Source organism: Orbicella franksi, chromosome 11 (genome assembly GCF_964199315.1).
Source record: "Orbicella franksi chromosome 11, jaOrbFran1.1, whole genome shotgun sequence".
Classification (NCBI taxonomy): domain Eukaryota; kingdom Metazoa; phylum Cnidaria; class Anthozoa; order Scleractinia; family Merulinidae; genus Orbicella; species Orbicella franksi.
The window spans coordinates 10,480,856-10,498,696 of NC_138155.1; the positions used below are offsets into that span (position 1 = coordinate 10,480,856).

The following is a 17,841-nucleotide window of genomic DNA, read 5'->3' on the forward strand; positions in this document are numbered from 1 at the left end:
GAGATTCCTTAAAACTCGTTGCTTCAATTATTTCCAAAGATCTGTACCGACAAAGCCGAGAGAACATTTGAGATAATACGCCATCATCGGCAAATTTGCTTAGTTCAAAGTCATTAATTCAAGATGAAATTAAGGATCAAGAGTCCCAAGAGAACACTAATGACTGGAAAACTGTTAAAGCTGGTGTTAACAAGAAACAAAGAAGATCCTAAACTCGAACGAAATCTAAATATACCTCCACGAACAACAAGCCTAACCCTACCGACAGTGAGGCTTCAGCACAGAATGACGAGCGGATAACAGTCGTTGTCGGAGACTCCCTCATAAAGAATGTTCATGGTATAAAAGTTGCTAAAGCCGTGGGTCACCGAGTAGTTGTCAAGCCATTCCCTGGAGCTAACATTCATGACATGAAATCACACATTATTCCTACGATTGAAAGATCCCCCGACCAAATTTGTTTGCATGTGGGCACCAATGATTTGAGATCTTCTCCGCCGAATGACGTCGCGGATGCTATTGTTAACTTAGCCAGAGAAATTGAGGGTGCGTGTGAGGCAGAGATAATCGTATCTGAACTAACAACAAGGAACGATGCCTACGGTGATGCAGTCAAAGCTGTTAACCGACGCCTGAAGCAATTTTGTAAGCAAAACGATTGGAAACACGTAAGCCACTCAAACATTACCTCAAAGGAACTTAACAAAGGCGGACTCCACTTAAATAAAGAAGGTAACGAACTGTTGCAAAGAAATTTTATAATTTTTTTTAAGGAATAATTGATCCCCGAGTTCCATGAATGTCGAGTCTAATGTTTCAACAAATTTGTTGGATCCTGTTTCAATTAATGAAAATAATCATACCTCTTCCCCAACGGCCACTTTTTCAAATATCTCTTATTCTCTACCGCCTGGACGCGGTTTTAAAATTGCCGGTTTAAATATCAATAGTCTTACAAAGCATATTGATGAACTTAGAATTCTTCTTGATGATTATTCTATTGATATTCTCTCACTTAACGAAACCAAACTTGATGAATCTATCAAAAGTTGTGAGCTCCATATTCCAGGCTATGAATTAAGAATGGCTGACTGTTAGGATCGAGAACCGCCGGTCAACGACCCATTTGGCAAATCGCTCATATTTTGCCCAAAGATACCCTTAGGTGACCTAATTCTAAAAATCATATTTCAAGGTTCCAGCGAATTTTCATTTTTCAGAAATTCGCGAAAATTTGAAAGCGCGGTCAAAGTGCGGTTTTTCGTGTAACAAAATGACCGAAATAAGGTGCGAGGACGAAGCGCTGGTAAAGTCTTAAAATAAATTCAATTGACTTCAAACTTCACACAAATGTGGAACAACCACTCTAATTTATTCCTGGTTTTAAACTAATCTCGGAGATGTTGATATAGTGGTTTTCCTAACCATTTTAAAAACACCTATGAAGCGTGTGAAAAATAACGGCAAAATATAGGTCATGTTTAACAGCATAAAAATGCATCTGGTACCTCACTTTCCGATTATTTTACTTTACAGCCTAGAAATATCATCATTAAACATATATCATGCCAAGTTTCATGCTCGAACTCGCAGTATTTCCCTTTGAGAAAAATGAAAATCTATGTCAATGTGTTGGGCGCAAATAACACAATAATTATACACGAACAAGAGACAAATCAGTTTCAACGGCGAAAGTAAAAGGCCATCATTCATTAAAATCCCGTCAATTCACTGCTATCAGTAGAAACATAATGTCCACTACATAGAAACTGTTTTTAGACGTTTTCGAAACATTGCGCATTAACTTTGTTTAATTTCCTGTCCGCCGTCATGTCCAGTCTGTCATCGCGTGTATTTCCTTAATGTAAACAACATTCTGAATGGTTTTCACAACAGACGCAAGAGATTTCCTGTAACCTTAATGTTTTCGGTTCACCAAAACGCTTTAAGTTCGTTAAGACACAATAATGGGTCAACTTGGAATGCTGTTTAGCATTAAGGACGTTAAAGGACTGTAAATTAATCGAGTTGAAATATCTTGAAGCAAATCAAAATCGCGCCCTTATTGTAATTTGGCAAACAGCCGACCTCCGTTCAAGTTCAAGAAGTCGAGAGGTTAATTCGGCAATGTATTACCGGTACAACAACAAAATCAAACCGCGCTCATCAAAAGTGTAAGTTTAAAAGTGTAGTGGCAAGTCCCAAATAAATTTCGCCTATATAAAATGGAAACAAGAAGTGAAATGCTCTGCCCCGAAACAAATAAACAAAATATTAATACGACTAATTTAATCCGAAAATGTTACAGAAAACATACCTAAAAGCCGTCGATTCCCCTCAATACCACTCCACATTGCCTTAAAGAGCCCAATCTTTCTGCTGTAAGAATCAGGGGCCTCAGGAATCTGTTTTTATCATAGCGGCAACCGTGCTGCGTGGCTGATATTCGAGACTCAGTAAAAGTTGTCACACAATCGTACGAGCAGCCCAGTCACGCTTTCACTGCTCTTGCGCAAATGTTCAACATTTCGCAATTTACATAAACCGATTACAAGTTTAAAGTAGTGACAGTAGATTGAAATGCGCTTCTTAAAGCTGACCTATCCAGGAGCAATTATTTCTTGTTCTTGAATGGCTCTTAGTTGTAGCTACAGTCGGGAAGGGGGGGGGGGGGGGAGGGGGTACTCCTGGAAATTTCGGATATCTCTATGCCGTGGAAGATTAAGTGGTCTCCAGCTCTTAACGCCAACACTGACACACCAGATGATTCTCAAAGTATCACAGGGATCACTAAGCTAAATAATTTTGAGTTTAGCTCCGCTGAGTCAATTACCTGTTGGCGCGCATATTACATTGACCGTGGACAGGTGGAAAAACAGTTAAACGGGAAAAGCCTGGTGCACATTGCAATTTAGTGTTGTTCAACACGCAATCGGTCACGTTGTAATGCTAATCGTATTTGATAGAATCTCAAGTTTTCTTTCGACCCATACTGGGGTGACATACTACTAGATGGGTGTGACCGGGAGCCATGAGTCAATTCAGTCAACTCGCAAAGCTTAACAGAAGAGTGATAGTGAACCACTGGTGGAAGGACTGCAGATTGTCCCTACGCTTTACCCTGATAGGCCTCTGTTTTATTCTAATGAACTGATGCTGTGACAATGATGCCAGTTAGCTTTATGAACATGCTAATGGTCAAGGGTTTCTTTTGCAGTATAAAAAAATCATAAATAAGTAGTTCTTTGTGAAAAACTATTTTCAGGAAAGTAAGCTGTTTGGGAGATCTATGTTTTCAGATGTTCTAGAGTGATTAGTTTGTTAAGGCACTGTTGCGCTGCGTCTACGCGCAGTGTCGGAAACAAAATGCATTAGATCATCTAATTTTAAGTCGATAAAGGTAAATTAATCGTTGCAGCGAATTTGGAAAGGGTGACTCAAATCAAAAAGGTGATTCAAACCTCGTTCCTAGAGTCTCTTATCTTACCGCCCGACTGGAGTACGCTCCAGGGTGCGGTAAGATGAGAGACCCTGGGAACGAGGTTGAGACGATTCGCCCATGAGTTTTTCCTCTAAAGGGTCTTCCTCCTCTACTCCCTCTCCCTCTCTACAAAAATTTAATGATCCTCCCCGCCCCGAAAAACTAGCACCTGAAAAAGACGAATATTATAAGGATCCTGGGCTCTGCGCATTTCCCGCGCCACCATTTCGGCGTCAAGCTTTCGGCCTGTCGTTTGACCAGTGCCGAATTTTGCCATAAGAGACGAGTGCTGCTTGTCACTGACTGCCCTGAGAGCCGAACCCTCTTTTGAAACAACAAGGGCTTCTTGGTGGCGTATTGTGGCTTTGAGTAACGCGCCAACGCTTGCTCCAAGCAGGGTTTGTAACACATTTTGGCTAAGTCCATAAGGGAATGTCTCTCCAGTGACTGAGTATATTTCTCCAGAGACAAGTGCCTCTCTAAAGTGGACAGGCTATGAAAGACACGAATGCAGCTGCCTTGAAGACATTAACACACCCCTGCCATGCATGGTTACTATCCATGGAAGCATCACCAGACGCTTTCTCGGTCACACCCGTTGATAATGGCACCGATGTTGGGGTCGCAGTGTTCGCGCCTTTTTAGAAAATGACCTGAAGTCTCCTTTAGAGAACGATGTTTCCAGCAGAAATAAAGAAAGAGCGATGTCTGACTAAATTGCAAAAGAAACCCTTGACAATTAGCATGTTCGTAAAGCTCAATAGTATTATTGTCACAGCATCAGTTCATTAGAATAAAACAGAGGCCTATCAGGGTAAAGCGTAGGGACAATCTGCAGTCCTTCCACCAGTGGTTCATTATCACTCTTCTGTTAAGCTTTGCGAGTTGACTGAATTGACTCATGGCTCCCGGTCACACCCATCTAGGAGTATGTCACCTCAGTATGTGTCGAAAGAAAACTTGAGATTCTATCAAATACGATTAGCATTACATCCTGACCGATTGCGTGTTGGACAACGCTAAATTACAATGTGCACCAGGCTTTTCCCGTTTAACTGTTTTTCCACCTGTCCACGGTCAATGTAATATGCGCGCCAACAGGTAATTGACTCAGCGGAGCTAAACTCAAAATTATTTAGCTTAGTGATCCCTGTGATACTTTGAGAATCATCTGGTGTGTCAGTGTTGGCGTTAAGAGCTGGAGACCACTTAATCTTCCACGGCATAGAGATATCCGAAATTTCCAGGAGTACACTTTTGATGAGCGCGGTTTGATTTTGTTGTTGTACCGGTAATACATTGCCGAATTAACCTCTCGACTTCTTGAACTTGAACGGAGGTCGGCTGTTTGCCAAATTACAATAAGGGCGCGATTTTGATTTGCTTCAAGATATTTCAACTCGATTAATTTACAGTCCTTTAACGTCCTTAATGCTAAACAGCATTCCAAGTTGACCCATTATTGTGTCTAAACGAACTTAAAGCGTTTTGGTGAACCGAAAACATTAAGGTTACAGGAAATCTCTTGCGTTTGTCGTGAAAACAATTCAGAGTGTTGTTTACATTAGTGAAATACACGCGATGACAGACTGGACACGACGGCGGACAGGAAATTAAACAAAGTTAACGCGCAATGTTTCGAAAACGTCTAAAAACAGTTTCTATGTAGTGGACATTATGTTTCTACTGATAGCAGTGAATTGACGGGATTTTAATGAATGATGGCCTTTTACTTTCGCCGTTGAAACTGATTTGTCTCTTGTTCGTGTATAATTATTGTGTTATTTGCGCCCAACACATTGACATAGATTTTCATTTTTCTCAAAGGGAAATACTGCGAGTTCGAGCATGAAACTTGGCATGATATATGTCTAATGATGATATTTCTAGGCTGTAAAGTAAAATAATCGGAAAGTGAGGTACCAGATGCATTTTTATGCTGTTAAACATGACCTATATTTTGCCGTTATTTTTCACACGCTTCATAGGTGTTTTTAAAATGGTTAGGAAAACCACTATATCAACATCTCTGAGATTAGTTTAAAACCAGGAATAAATTAGAGTGGTTGTTCCACATTTGTGTGAAGTTTGAAGTCAATTGAATTTATTTTAAGACTTTACCAGCGCTTCGTCCTCGCACCTTATTTCGGTCATTTTGTTACACGAAAAACCGCACTTTGACCGCGCTTTCAAATTTTCGCGAATTTGTGAAAAAGAAAAATTTGCTGGAACCTTGAAATATGATTTTTAGAATTAGGTCACCTAAGGGTATCTTTGGGCAAAATATGAGCGATTTGCCAAATGGGTCGTTGACCGGCGGTTCTCGATCCTAACAGTCAGCCGTTCTTAATTCGTCGTGATAGAGATAGAAATGGTGGAGGTGTGTGCTTCTACTTAGAAACTTCGATTAATTTTGTGGTTCGTTCTGATTTGAATGTAGTTAACCTTGAAAATTTATGTCTAGAAATTCGTAAACCCAAATCAAAGCCATTTTTTGTAATCACTTGGTACAGACCTCCTTGTTTCTCGATAGAGTCATTTTCGTATTATGAATCACTTGTCGGTAAATTAGATTCCCTTGGCTTTGAATATTACTTAGTGGACGATTTTAACTGCAATTTGGCCTCTCCCCATTATGATACGAATACTCGTCGTTTATGTGAAATATCTGATTTATATGGGCTCCAACAACTCATCACTGAACCGACCCGTATAACTGAATCCTCATCAACATTAATTGACTTAATCTATACGAACTATGTTGACAGGGTAGTCTGCTCCGGTGTCTCTCATATTGGCATCAGCGATCATAGCCTTATTTATGTTTATCGTAAACTATCTCCCGATTTCCCATCAAAGGGGCATTCTACCATATCTTACAGAAATTTTCAAAACTTTAATCGTGGAAAATTTCGCAACGATATCTTTCAACAAGACTGGAGCTGTAATTCTGATGATCCAAATATTTCGTGGGCTGACTGGAAAGCAAAATTTCTGAGCATTGTCAACATTCATGCTCCATTTAGAACTAAACGTATAAGATCACATAAGGCACCCTGGATCAACTCAGACTTGAAGAAAGGTATGCGCGATCGTGACGCTGCCAAGAGAAAAGCTGTTAAGTCAAATGATCCATGCGATTGGGCAAAGTATAAAAAGCTGCGAAACTCACTAAATAATAGGATCAAAACTGCTAAGGCATCTTATTTTTCGAAAGCTTTTATGCAATTTGAGAGCAACTCTAAGAAAACTTGGCAAACAATTAATGAACTTACATCTCGCCGTAAAAGCAATGAGACTGTGAAAGAACTAAAAGTAAATGACGTTGTAACTGATCAATAATTCTAGTGAAATTTCAGATACTTTTAATGACCATTTTTCGGCAATCGGGCCCAGACTTGCCAATGAAATACCTCCAATAGGTCAAAATGATGATTCGAATTACACTAATTTTATCACTTGTAACAATAAAACATTCCATTTCTGTCCAACTAGCAGTAATATTGTTTTTTCTCATCTAAACAAATTATCTAGATCTAAAGCAACAGGTCTTGATAACATTTCTGCTAGATTAATCCGTGAATGTGCTGATCTTATTTCGGTCTCTTTATCTGACCTCTTTAACAAGTCTTTGACTTCTGGTATATTTCCTGACGATTGGAAATGTGCTAGCGTTACTCCGTTGTTTAAGCAGGGTGAGCGATCTGATCTAAATAATTATCGGTCAATTTCAATCATTCCAGTAATTGCTAAGGCATTCGAAAGGATCGTGTATGACCAGCTATATAGCTTTCTAACTAAAGAGGACGTAATTTCTAAACAACAGTCGGGCTTTCGCTCATTGCATTCAACTATTACTGCTCTATTAGAAGCTATCGATAGTTGGGCGTCTAATATCGATCGCGGAAATGTTAATGCTGTAGTTTTTCTCGATTTAAAAAAAGCGTTCGACATTGTTGATCATGAAATTCTTTTAACTAAAATGAACCTTTACGGAGTTCAAGGAATAGCTCTTGACTGATTCAACTCATATTTAACTAACCGTACACAACGATGTCTTGTTAATGGTTCTCTTTCTCAAACCTGTTCGCTAAAATGTGGGGTACCTCAAGGAATAATCCTAGGTCCCCTATTATTTCTTATTTACATTAACGACTTGCCCAACTGCTTATCATCATGTCAGCCTAGGATGTATGCTGATGACACCCACATCACATGTGCGGGAGCTGATCTGAGCTCTATACAGTCTAATCTAAATCACGATCTACGTAATTTAAACAAATGGCTTACTTCTAACAAACTTACTTTAAACGCGACTAAAACTGAATTTATGTTAATTGGTTCCAGACAAAGATTGAGTACCCTTCCAGATACACTTGAGCTCTCAATTAATAATGTTCCAATAAATCGTGTCTCCTCAGTCAAATCGCTCGGTGTGTTGATCGACGAAAACCTAACTTGGCAAACCCATATTGATAAATTGTCTAAAAAGATTGCACCTGGGATTGGTGCCATAAAACGAGTTAGGCCTTTTGTTCCACCAGCTACACTGCTTTATATATTTAGTGCTCTAATTCAACCTCATTTTGACTACTGCAATCTTGTCTGGGGTAATTGCGGTAAAACGTTGTCGGACAGGCTACAAAAGTTTCAGAACCGCGCCGCTCGCGCGTTAACTTCCTCTAGTTATGATACTGATGCCAAAGGTCTAATACGACAACTGGGTTGGAAAGATTTGTGTACCCAGCGTCAAATTCAGAAAGCCTTAATGGTATATAAATCTTTAAATGGCTTGGTTCCTGAATACCTATCGTCTAAATTTCTAAAACGTAGTGGAATGCGCTATTCTTTAAGGGGTTCCGAAAACAAACTGGTTGTACCTCATCCACGAACTAACTATATGAAAAATAGCTTTAGTTACAGTGGTGCAACTCTCTGGAACAGCCTACCCTGCAATCTCAGGATGATAAAAACCTTTAATCAATTTAAAAGCAAAGTTAGACACGGCATTCAAGGAAAACAGGATTAGTTTAATATTTAAATTAGGATTTACTATTTCAATTTTTATTAATTATTATTTAGCATGGACTGTTTATTAGTAGTTTATTAGTATTAATTTTTAAATATTAGTATTACCTGATGATTTTTAACCGTGTATAAAGAAATGTTAAAGAAAGAAAGAAAGAAAGAAAGAAAGAAAGAAAGAGAGAGAGAGAGAGAAAGAAAGAAAGAAAATCTATCGACTGGAAAATTTTTGTGCGAACGTCCTTAAACTTGAGTATTTTGACTTCGTTTGTCTACATTTTTATTGAAAATGTTTGACTTTGTTCGCCTAAATTTTTCATTATAATTAACGACATCTTAAAAACCAGGTTAACCGTTTTCGTTCAACCGCCGCTCAACTGATTGTGGCGTGTTAGGATCTTAATGACCTTGTTTTCCTTCACCGTGTATTGTGAGAACTTTGTAGTCAATCACAAATAAACTTGTTTTAGCGCCCAAGTTGTTGTCGCCATGTTATAAAAAAAAAAATGGTCCATGCTTTTAGCTGTGCGTACATCGAGTTATGGATGCACTTGGGAAGTTTGGAGAGCACGCTAAGCATGAACAAATTCTTTATTATACCGGCAACCCTATATCGATGGAGCGTCCAAACTTGTCACATGGAGCAATGAATAGGCTAAGCCGAGGACGAAGAAGCCGTCAGAAAGTATATGTAAGGGGAGGAAATCACTGATATTGGCAGGGAAAATGAAAAAATACAAGAAAAGGACAGCGAATGAGACCCCGCAATGACAGAGATTTTATTACTTGGTCATGCGTCCAGTACTAGCTTTGATGATCGGACAGGAAGAGGTACTCTATTTATCGTATTTTTTCTTACAAGGATCACCGATGACTTCATGGATGTTTTTTACGGTCTCACATATCCTTATGTAATTCCTAAGAGCGGCTTTTAACAATATTTCTTAACAATGCCAGTGGGCTTTGACTTAATTTTCCGCCTCTCTAGATCTCTCCCTCTCCATGCCTCTTTGTCAACGGGTTAGATGGGGAGGCTTGGAATCTATAGATTAACCGCTTGATGCGCGCACATAAGCGTTAATTAATCGCCATGACGTAAGTAAATCATTGTGAAGTTTGCAAGTTAATTGCGCAGCTGATTCGGAGCGGTAGCATGCTTTTAAAAAAGCAGGCTTAAAAAATCTCGCTGAAGAACGAAAAAGGTTCGCTGAAAATGGCAATTATCACAAGACAGCTTCTAATTTGCCTGGTTATCGGTTTCTTTATTTGCGGTCTTCACTGCAAGTACACGTTAATATCATACCGTAAGTATTGTTAACATTTTTTTTAGTGTGAAATCCTTCAGTTAAATATTTTTACAATACGTTAAGTCTTATGCAAAGAAGAAAGACGCTTCAACTGCAAACGCACGTGCATTTGATCAGAATAAATACATATTACATTTAGGAAACAGATACAGTTAAGGAAATTTCATGCCTACCGTTAAAACCGTTAAAACCGTTAAAAAAGTTAAGAGCGCGCGGAGTTCAAAGTGCACGTGCATTTAAACGTGGTGACGTTTTCTTCGTAACCTGAGTAAGCTTGAGAAACAGTTAAATGGTCGTTTCCTCGTAAAACTAATAACTTGATTTATATAAATTTTTGCCTCATTAGCTTGAAGTCTGGCTGTAACATTTTTCTATCTATAAAAAGAGTAAGAAATGCAAAATACGTAGAACGGCTTCCATCGAGCTCCTTTCCTTATTTCTTGTTCTACGTTAAACATGCTTTTCAATTTTTGTTTTTCAGCTAAGGCAGCGGAATGTGAATCTAACATAGACTGTATGGAAGGGAAGGCCAAGTGCCTCCGGAGGGAGTGTCATTGTAACCACTATCTGGATTATGGAGATGGGAAAACTAAGTGTGAGAGTAAGAAGAAAAACTTTTCTAACAAAGTAATAAGCAATGGTTTGAAGAACGTGACCGATCAATACTTTTCAACTTTTTGACAATTCATTTTATTCTGTAAACTTTGTCTCAACAATACCGAGTTGAAGTCGTCTTCATTAGAGGGCCGGTCCAATCAAAAGTCAAGTAATTACCTGTAGCCGGAGCCGGCGAAACGCGGGAGGTTATAGCCTGAGAGTTTCGTTTTATTTCTGAGTGGTAGAGAAGATAGCGAGAGTTTTTAAATTGACCAATTACTAAGCGTTTTCATAGAAAATAAGGCAAATTGCGAATAGCTTTCGAAATTCAAGTGAGACAGCAAAAGAGACAGTGTCAAAGACAGTGAATGCATGTGACATTGACGTTGAAGGCGGGCAGTGACGGCAACAGCGACATGACAGCAACCATCACAGCAACGGGAACAGTGACAGAAACCGAGAGAGAGAGTGGTATGGACAGTGATAGCGCTTATGACCTTAAGCAAACCACAACGTCTACGGCAACGAGAACGCCACCAAGCAAAAGCTTTATGAGTAGAACAATGGCTAAGCACGTGCGTTATAAATCTTTGAATATTTCTTGTCGTCCTTTGCACAGCAACAACCTGAAATGATTTAGTTCTCTGCATTTTAGAGGACACGAACGACGGCGGCTAATTTGTCGTATTTTCATGTGGAATTGATCGCTGGCGTTACATATTTCCGAGTTCTGAGACCAATAGTTCTGGAACGAATGAGTGAACTGAACAGATCTAGACAACTGTGAAATTCTAAGATAAAATATAAACTATTGTTTCTACTAGTCGTTGTCCTCGGGGTCGCCGTTGTCATTGCTTAAGGGCTCTCTATTAAGATCATGAAATGTTGATTGCCTTAGGTTTATAGTTCAGTAAGTGCTGATTCATCTCTTGCCAGGGTGGTTAATGTGCAGACCTGACGTTTGTAGACTTGATATATACAAGGGCAATTACATGAACTCAAACTGTTTGAAAGAACCGGGAACATCTCGGGTAACTTGCAAATGTCACCCTGGATATTTCGGAAGAGCTGGTGAACCTCAATGCATGCAAGCAGGTAAATTAATAAACTACGCCATCTTAAAATTGTTTGTAAGTAGCGGATTTGGCAAATCCATCGCTCAGTAAGATGGCTTCCACCTAAAGGCCAAACCGGCTGAAGCGATTGGAGGAGAGTATATTCCTATGATTTTTTGCCTGTGTTGAATTATTTTCTTTGAAGAAACATCTGAAATTTCATCTGAAATATCTGCTGAATTTGGTTTCTTCCCTGTGAGTACCAAAATGAAAGAACACTGAGCTTGTGCTAGTATATTCCGTCTGTTCAAATCTTATATTATTTCATTTCTTTATTTATTTACTTCATTTGTGATGGCAATCTTCAGTTGTTGAAGGAACACCCGAGCCAAATCTGGAATCGATGGAAACATCTGGGAGCGGCCATCCAGATGGCTTTGAAGAGATTTCATTGGTCTCAGAGTGTCGATCGATATGTACTTATAGGGGATCGAATCGATAACCTCTGTTTCCTGAACATCCATCTCTAAATAGACAAAAGCAATTAACAATAATTACAAAGAGACACATTTATGGAACTAAATACTGAAAACGATGACAAAAGACGCAATATACTTACTGAAGGGTGAGGTTCCACGTATCTCACTATGTGAAAGACGCCAACTACTTTATGTAAGAACCCCTGACGAGTATATAGGCTATTAAGAGGCTGTCTCTGTAAAAACCGACCACTGATTTTACTTCGAAAATTCGATTTTTCTCATAAGCTGGGATTTCGAAGCCCTTACCTAGTCAATCACTAAAATGAGTTTTATTTGATTAAAAACTCTAATTGAACTTTTCTAAGATTGATTGAAGTTCGGTCCACTCGACACAAACCGCATGCCTGCCGAAACTGGAAAAATAGCACATATTGCCAGCGCTCTAAAAAAATTAATTTTCGCTTAAAAGTCCCAATTCTTTTTTTCAACTATAGATATATCATAGAAGTTTGTTTAGCCATGTTGCAATTATAATTCAATGCAGTACCTTCAACGGTTAAAAGAAGATTTTCTACCAGTTAAATCGAGGTTTGAACCAAACACGAAAACAGCTCTACTTTGGAAGGCACGTTTTTAAAATGTGGCATCTGTTTGAAACTGCTGAACTACATGAATAGAAAGTATAAATGGCCCTTAACTTAAAACAGTAACAAAATGTGTCTGCCCAGTAGGTTTTCAAAACTAACGACCGCTTAAAGTTTAGGAAATTTTGAAAATATTCCAGTGAGTAACTAACATACTCGCCTTCGTAAAGTGCTCCGAAAAATTCACGTAAATCTCTTACCTGGCTTCAAGATTAAAGTTTTGGTCCTTTGTAGCGATCCTTGAAACCTAGGTAGCATGAAAACTGCCAGCTTTTCCTTCCAGCAGTAGGTTTGTACACAAGGTACATTTATAGTTGGTTTTCACATGACGTCACTAAAATTCGAACTACAAAATTATTGATCTTCCTGAGATTTTACTTAAATGATGTATAAGAGCAGCTGAAAACTAATATTCATACAAATTTTCGCTCCGAATGAGTTTTTGGTTTTGTTTTAGTTCCCAATCTTCCCGTGAGTATCACTGGAATCATGATGATGTGATACTCACGGGAAGATTGGGAACTAAAACACCTGTTGTAAACACAAAATGGCCGTGGCATTTATCAATCCTTCCTTGGATCCCCGGATCACTGTTTCAGGACTGTTGATACATGTATGTGTGCCGAGAGACGTCCAAAAGAGTGCTTCTACAAACCTTATAAGAGGACTCTACATGATTAAACCGGCTTCGAGAAAAACAATGCTCAGTAATACAAAGAACATCGAAGCATGTGACCGTCACGCTCGACACAGATGAGGAACGTATAAATGTACCTTGCGTACAAACCTACCGCTATCCAGAAACTATTATGCAAACTACTAGTCAATCATCATCGTATACTTTTAACATTACAAGGATCTTCATGTGTCATAAGAAGCATAATACACAGATTTAGCCAAGCCTAAAAGCGGAGCTCGTCAGTTATTTGTTTGGAATGTTGTTACTAATGAAAATAATCCAACATGTACATGAATGTGAGGTAAACTGCGAGCGATTTTATAGTTTCAGCCCGAACTAGGATTAAATCAGCAGATTGAGGTGTAAGATGGTGTGATGATGAAAATAGAGCCATGATTTCAAGGATTTCAGGGGAGCCACCAAAAATATTGATCACATAACAGAACTGTCTTCTGTGCTTTTTGGTGGCATTTCTTGTTCTTTCTTATTGAGAAAAATAAGATATTATTATTAATCGTTATATTCTTTCTTAGTTAACATGGGGGCTCCCGCACAAAAGACGTTAACACATTTTTTTGTTGTTGTGGGGTATGACTGAAATGCAGTGGTTACAAAATATGCAGTCCCCAAATCTCTACCAAATGAAATCTCACAAAAATACCAAAATGGTATACACATGTAAAAAGTTAAAAAGTTTTGTTTTCTAACTTGATCCCCAAAGATAGTCAGCCATCTTCATTTTTGTATGGAGTCTCCTCCTGCTGAAAGGGTTTGCACCATATCTCAAAGTATAAGTATGAGCAAAATCACTCTGGCATGAACGATAAACGTGATATTTTGCTGCTGATCATGAACACAGGCTTCTGATAATGATTTTATTATTCAATTCAAAAGTGATTTGTTCTTTTTCTCCACTGAGATTGTGGACTACAGGAGCTGCTATTGGGTACCATTAATTAATTTTGCTATGAATAAATTATACCAAGTATTGTAAGTAAGCTATGAGTAAGTTATATTATGTACGTGTATTTTGTCCGCACTACACAACCAAACGCACTCAAAGATCATGAGGCATAGGTATATTTGTCAGAAAAAAGGCAGCTTATCCAAGATATGTTTTGATTGACACATCAATTAAAGATAATTTACAGCAAAATGGATAAACAATACATCAATATCCTACATGCACCAAAGCTGAACATGGGGTTATAAGACAATCATTTAAACAACAGATTGAAATAATTTATAAATTAGAGAACACTATTTGCACAACACTAGGGAAAAAATTAACCTTATTGGACGTTGCAAAATGGCAAGGCTGTCGGTAGAATGTCACAAATTTCTCAACTCTTTCTTTTTACAAAAATACTAATCCTGCAACTTTGCTTAAGACACAGTTCACGAGCGTTTCATTCTTGGGCTGCCAGATCCACTTGAAGCCCGCGTTATAACTTTGCAGCGGTAGATTTTGAGATGAGTCCGCTAGTCGTAATTGCGTTTTGCGTTCCATCACGTGAGAGCAAAGATTTTCGATCTGTGGTTTCATGCCCGCTGTTTTTTTCCCATTTGTGATAAATTTGGACGGTATGTGTGGCGAATATCCTATAAAGGTCATCGTTGGAAACAGGTCGATATACTGGTAAGTTCTGTTTTTCGTATTTTATTGGAAACTTTAATAGTTAGCAGTTTCTTCTCGTCGTTTTACCAGAAGCTTGATTTCGCGCCTGACAGTCTTTGTCTACGTGCTGTTTGCGATCGCTCAAAAATGATAGGGTTGCCTCAGTCCAATTTTACATTGAAAAGTCTTATTGTTTTCAACAGAATGCGTTTGTCGAGTGGAAATGTTTATATTGGACCTTATTCACCAGTGAAATGACTCAGAAGTGGATTTATTGGAAGGTGACAGAAAGGATCCGTCAGAACGACACCCGTTTCTCATTCTCCTAGATTGGCTCATCAAGGATTGCTGTCCATTAAGCCCTTACACTCAAAAGAAGATTACATGCCTGGTTTCAGTTTGCACCAATCTCGATTGTATGAGAGTGGAGTTTTTTTCAGTATCTGCAAGACGATTTCGAGGTTTTACCGCGTTACGGTTTTGTATAACACCCTAGATACGGCGGTACTGATTGTTGGCGCTTTCCACCAACCTAGCGGAGAACTTTGACAGTTGCCTCAGGTTAGTTTTTATTTTTTTGTGTGGTTTATTTGTTTCATTGATGAAATATTATGATGATTATTTAATAACGGCCTATGAGTATTAAACGGTTAACTCAAAGGTCATGGTACTAAACTCTTGACAACGTCAAGGGGTAGATTGTTCACTATATACTGCCATATTTAAATGTGTCGAACTTCACTGTAAATTCAGTTGATCAGCAGATTCTCGAGCTGTCAATTGCGAATATTTCGATCAAGTGTTCTCTTTTGTCAGACATTTTCTTGACCACAAATTTCCCACTCTTTGTTTGATGCTGAGTCGGCCGGTCGCGTCCTCAAAAAGCGCGGGAATTTTGCCGCGCGTGTTGCAATTTTCCGGCTCAATGGTTACGACTTGTTTGGTTTCTTGCGGAATGCCAAAACAAAGGTAGTGCATTTAATTTTCGGGTTTTGCTTTGTTTTGCTTTTAATAAATGTTATTTTCTAGGCAATTGGCTTCAGCTGCTAGCTAAATATATTCGTTTTTCTATGTTTGAAGAAGCACAGTTGTTCGTCGGTCAAAACCGAGAGGTGTTGTATGGCCAGAAGTAGATGAGGAGGAAAAAAGTAGCTTGCTTTCGCCAATTAGTTTTTCCTGATTTGGTTTCATCATGAAAAAAGGAGACACTTTAGGAATTTTTGGTCTTAAAAAATTAATACATTTGAGAAGCCCAGAAGAAAAAAGAGATCAAGAGGAAGAAGAATTGAGAAGAAGGGAAGAGTTAAAGGAAAGAGTGGAAAGAGAAAAACTAAAGAAATTAACCAAAAAAAAGAAAATAAATTTGTGAAATTAAATTTGTCAAATGACGATAAATTTGTAAACAACTGATCCATACAGCTGTAACTGTGGCTTATTGTGTTTTGCAAGCCTCTCCCAAAATAATCGGCTCCTTACAAGCCATTTGACCATTCATAACTCAAAGCAATTACACTTAGCCAATACAAAACTCTGAAAAACTGACACGAGCAAGTCATAACTGGTTTTGGTTTTATCTCTGATTTGTTGAGAAAGTGGTGCAAGTTTTTTTATGCCAATCTTTTTAGCTCGACGCACTTAGTGTAGCTACCCAACAAACTTTTTTAACAAGTTAGTTAGCTCTGTATCGTGCCGCAAACACCACAACTTTGTTTACAAATGAGATCAACAGTTTTGTGGTGATGTTTTTAACATTGAAAGGAGGCTGTGTTACTGATCAAAGAAATTCTCGCTCTCTGGTTGGCTATTAAACTTGTGACAAAAGTTTGTTGGCTGGCTACACTAAGACGCATCGCGCTGTAAGCAAATGAATGAAAAACTTAAGTAAATGCAAATTACTTTCCCCACTCAAGGGAACATTACTTCACTGGGAATTGTGCAACTTGTTAAGATTATTTGTGCAATATTGATTAAAATTAAAAGTGCAATTTTATTCCTAGAGAAAGATGTGCTATAAAGTCTCCAATGAAATCGTCTTTATACACATTTGCATGTCTGTAAATTTTTCCATATTTAGCAGTGTTTTGCACCATGATACAACTGCCCCTCAGGTTTTAATAAGACGACAACATGGAACTATTTATATGCTCATTTCAACGAACACTTTCATTTAATTGTCTATTTGTTGAGATCTCTTATTTAACGCCTTATATTAAATATAATTTTAAAATAGCAGTAGCAACTGCAGTAAACAAGGACACTAGCTTCATAGATGTACATGTAATGTAAAAATCCTATAATTAGGTTAAATAATACTGTGGTATTCTGTGGTAATTGTGGTAGTTAAAATGCTTATGTACATTCATCATTTAAAATATTTACATAATAACAATGATGAAGCACTGCATAACATTATTATACACCGGGGTGCTTCTATGGTCCTGTGTAGACAACTATATTTTCTTATGTCTGTACATTGCTTACTGGCCATCAAAATAATCATGCCTTACATGTAAATGCCAATTCTCCAAAAGAATAGTTAAATGCCAAACCAGTTAGTGGCAATTTCCCTAAATGAGAGAAATGGTTTTGATTGTGTGATACTATATCCCTAGGCCTTACATGGTGTAAGGGAAATTGGTTTTCTATACTACTGCAGTTTTCTGTTGTTACAAGATGTGTTAACATTAATGACATACAAAAATTAAGCAAATCCATAATGGCACATATTGATGTGAATTATGTAAAAGCACTGAATGATGTGGATGGAACTTTTTGTGGAGCAGGCTAAACTAGGCTTCTTGTATATGATTCGTGATGTACTAATTTGAAGATAAATCCTTGGTAAAAGGTTTTCAGAAAAGTATATTATAGAACCAATGTAATATTGGTAAATAGTATTGTATTGTATTCTTGTGTTTTTGCCATTTCATGTTATTGTATTGTGTGACTTACA

General features: G+C 38.1%; 1 protein-coding gene and 1 long non-coding RNA gene across 2 annotated transcripts; both read left to right on the plus strand.

Moving 5' to 3' along the window:
- The first annotated feature begins 160 nt into the window (after nucleotides 1-160).
- On the plus strand, nucleotides 161-6,823 carry LOC145502086 (uncharacterized). The gene is made up of 2 exons (XM_081481369.1): nucleotides 161-1,077; nucleotides 5,828-6,823. The coding sequence occupies exons 1-2, from the start codon at nucleotides 796-798 to the stop codon at nucleotides 6,821-6,823; spliced, it is 1,278 nt and encodes a 425-aa protein (XP_081337495.1). The 5' UTR covers nucleotides 161-795.
- A 7,973-nt stretch (nucleotides 6,824-14,796) lies between these two features.
- LOC145460473 (uncharacterized) lies at nucleotides 14,797-16,450 on the plus strand. The gene is made up of 3 exons (XR_014039854.1): nucleotides 14,797-14,909; nucleotides 15,092-15,449; nucleotides 16,137-16,450. It is a non-coding gene; the product is annotated as an uncharacterized LOC145460473 (long non-coding RNA).
- Nucleotides 16,451-17,841: the final 1,391 nt, after the last annotated feature.

Excerpts from the sequence above, each read along its gene's own strand:
- LOC145502086 (XM_081481369.1), top strand. The coding sequence starts at position 796 with ATGAATGTCGAGTCTAATGTTTCAACAAATTTGTTGGATCCTGTTTCA. Across the intron at positions 1,078-5,827 it reads TCCATATTCCAGGCTATGAA|TTAATTCGTCGTGATAGAGA; the intron begins TTAAGAATGGCT and ends AGTCAGCCGTTC.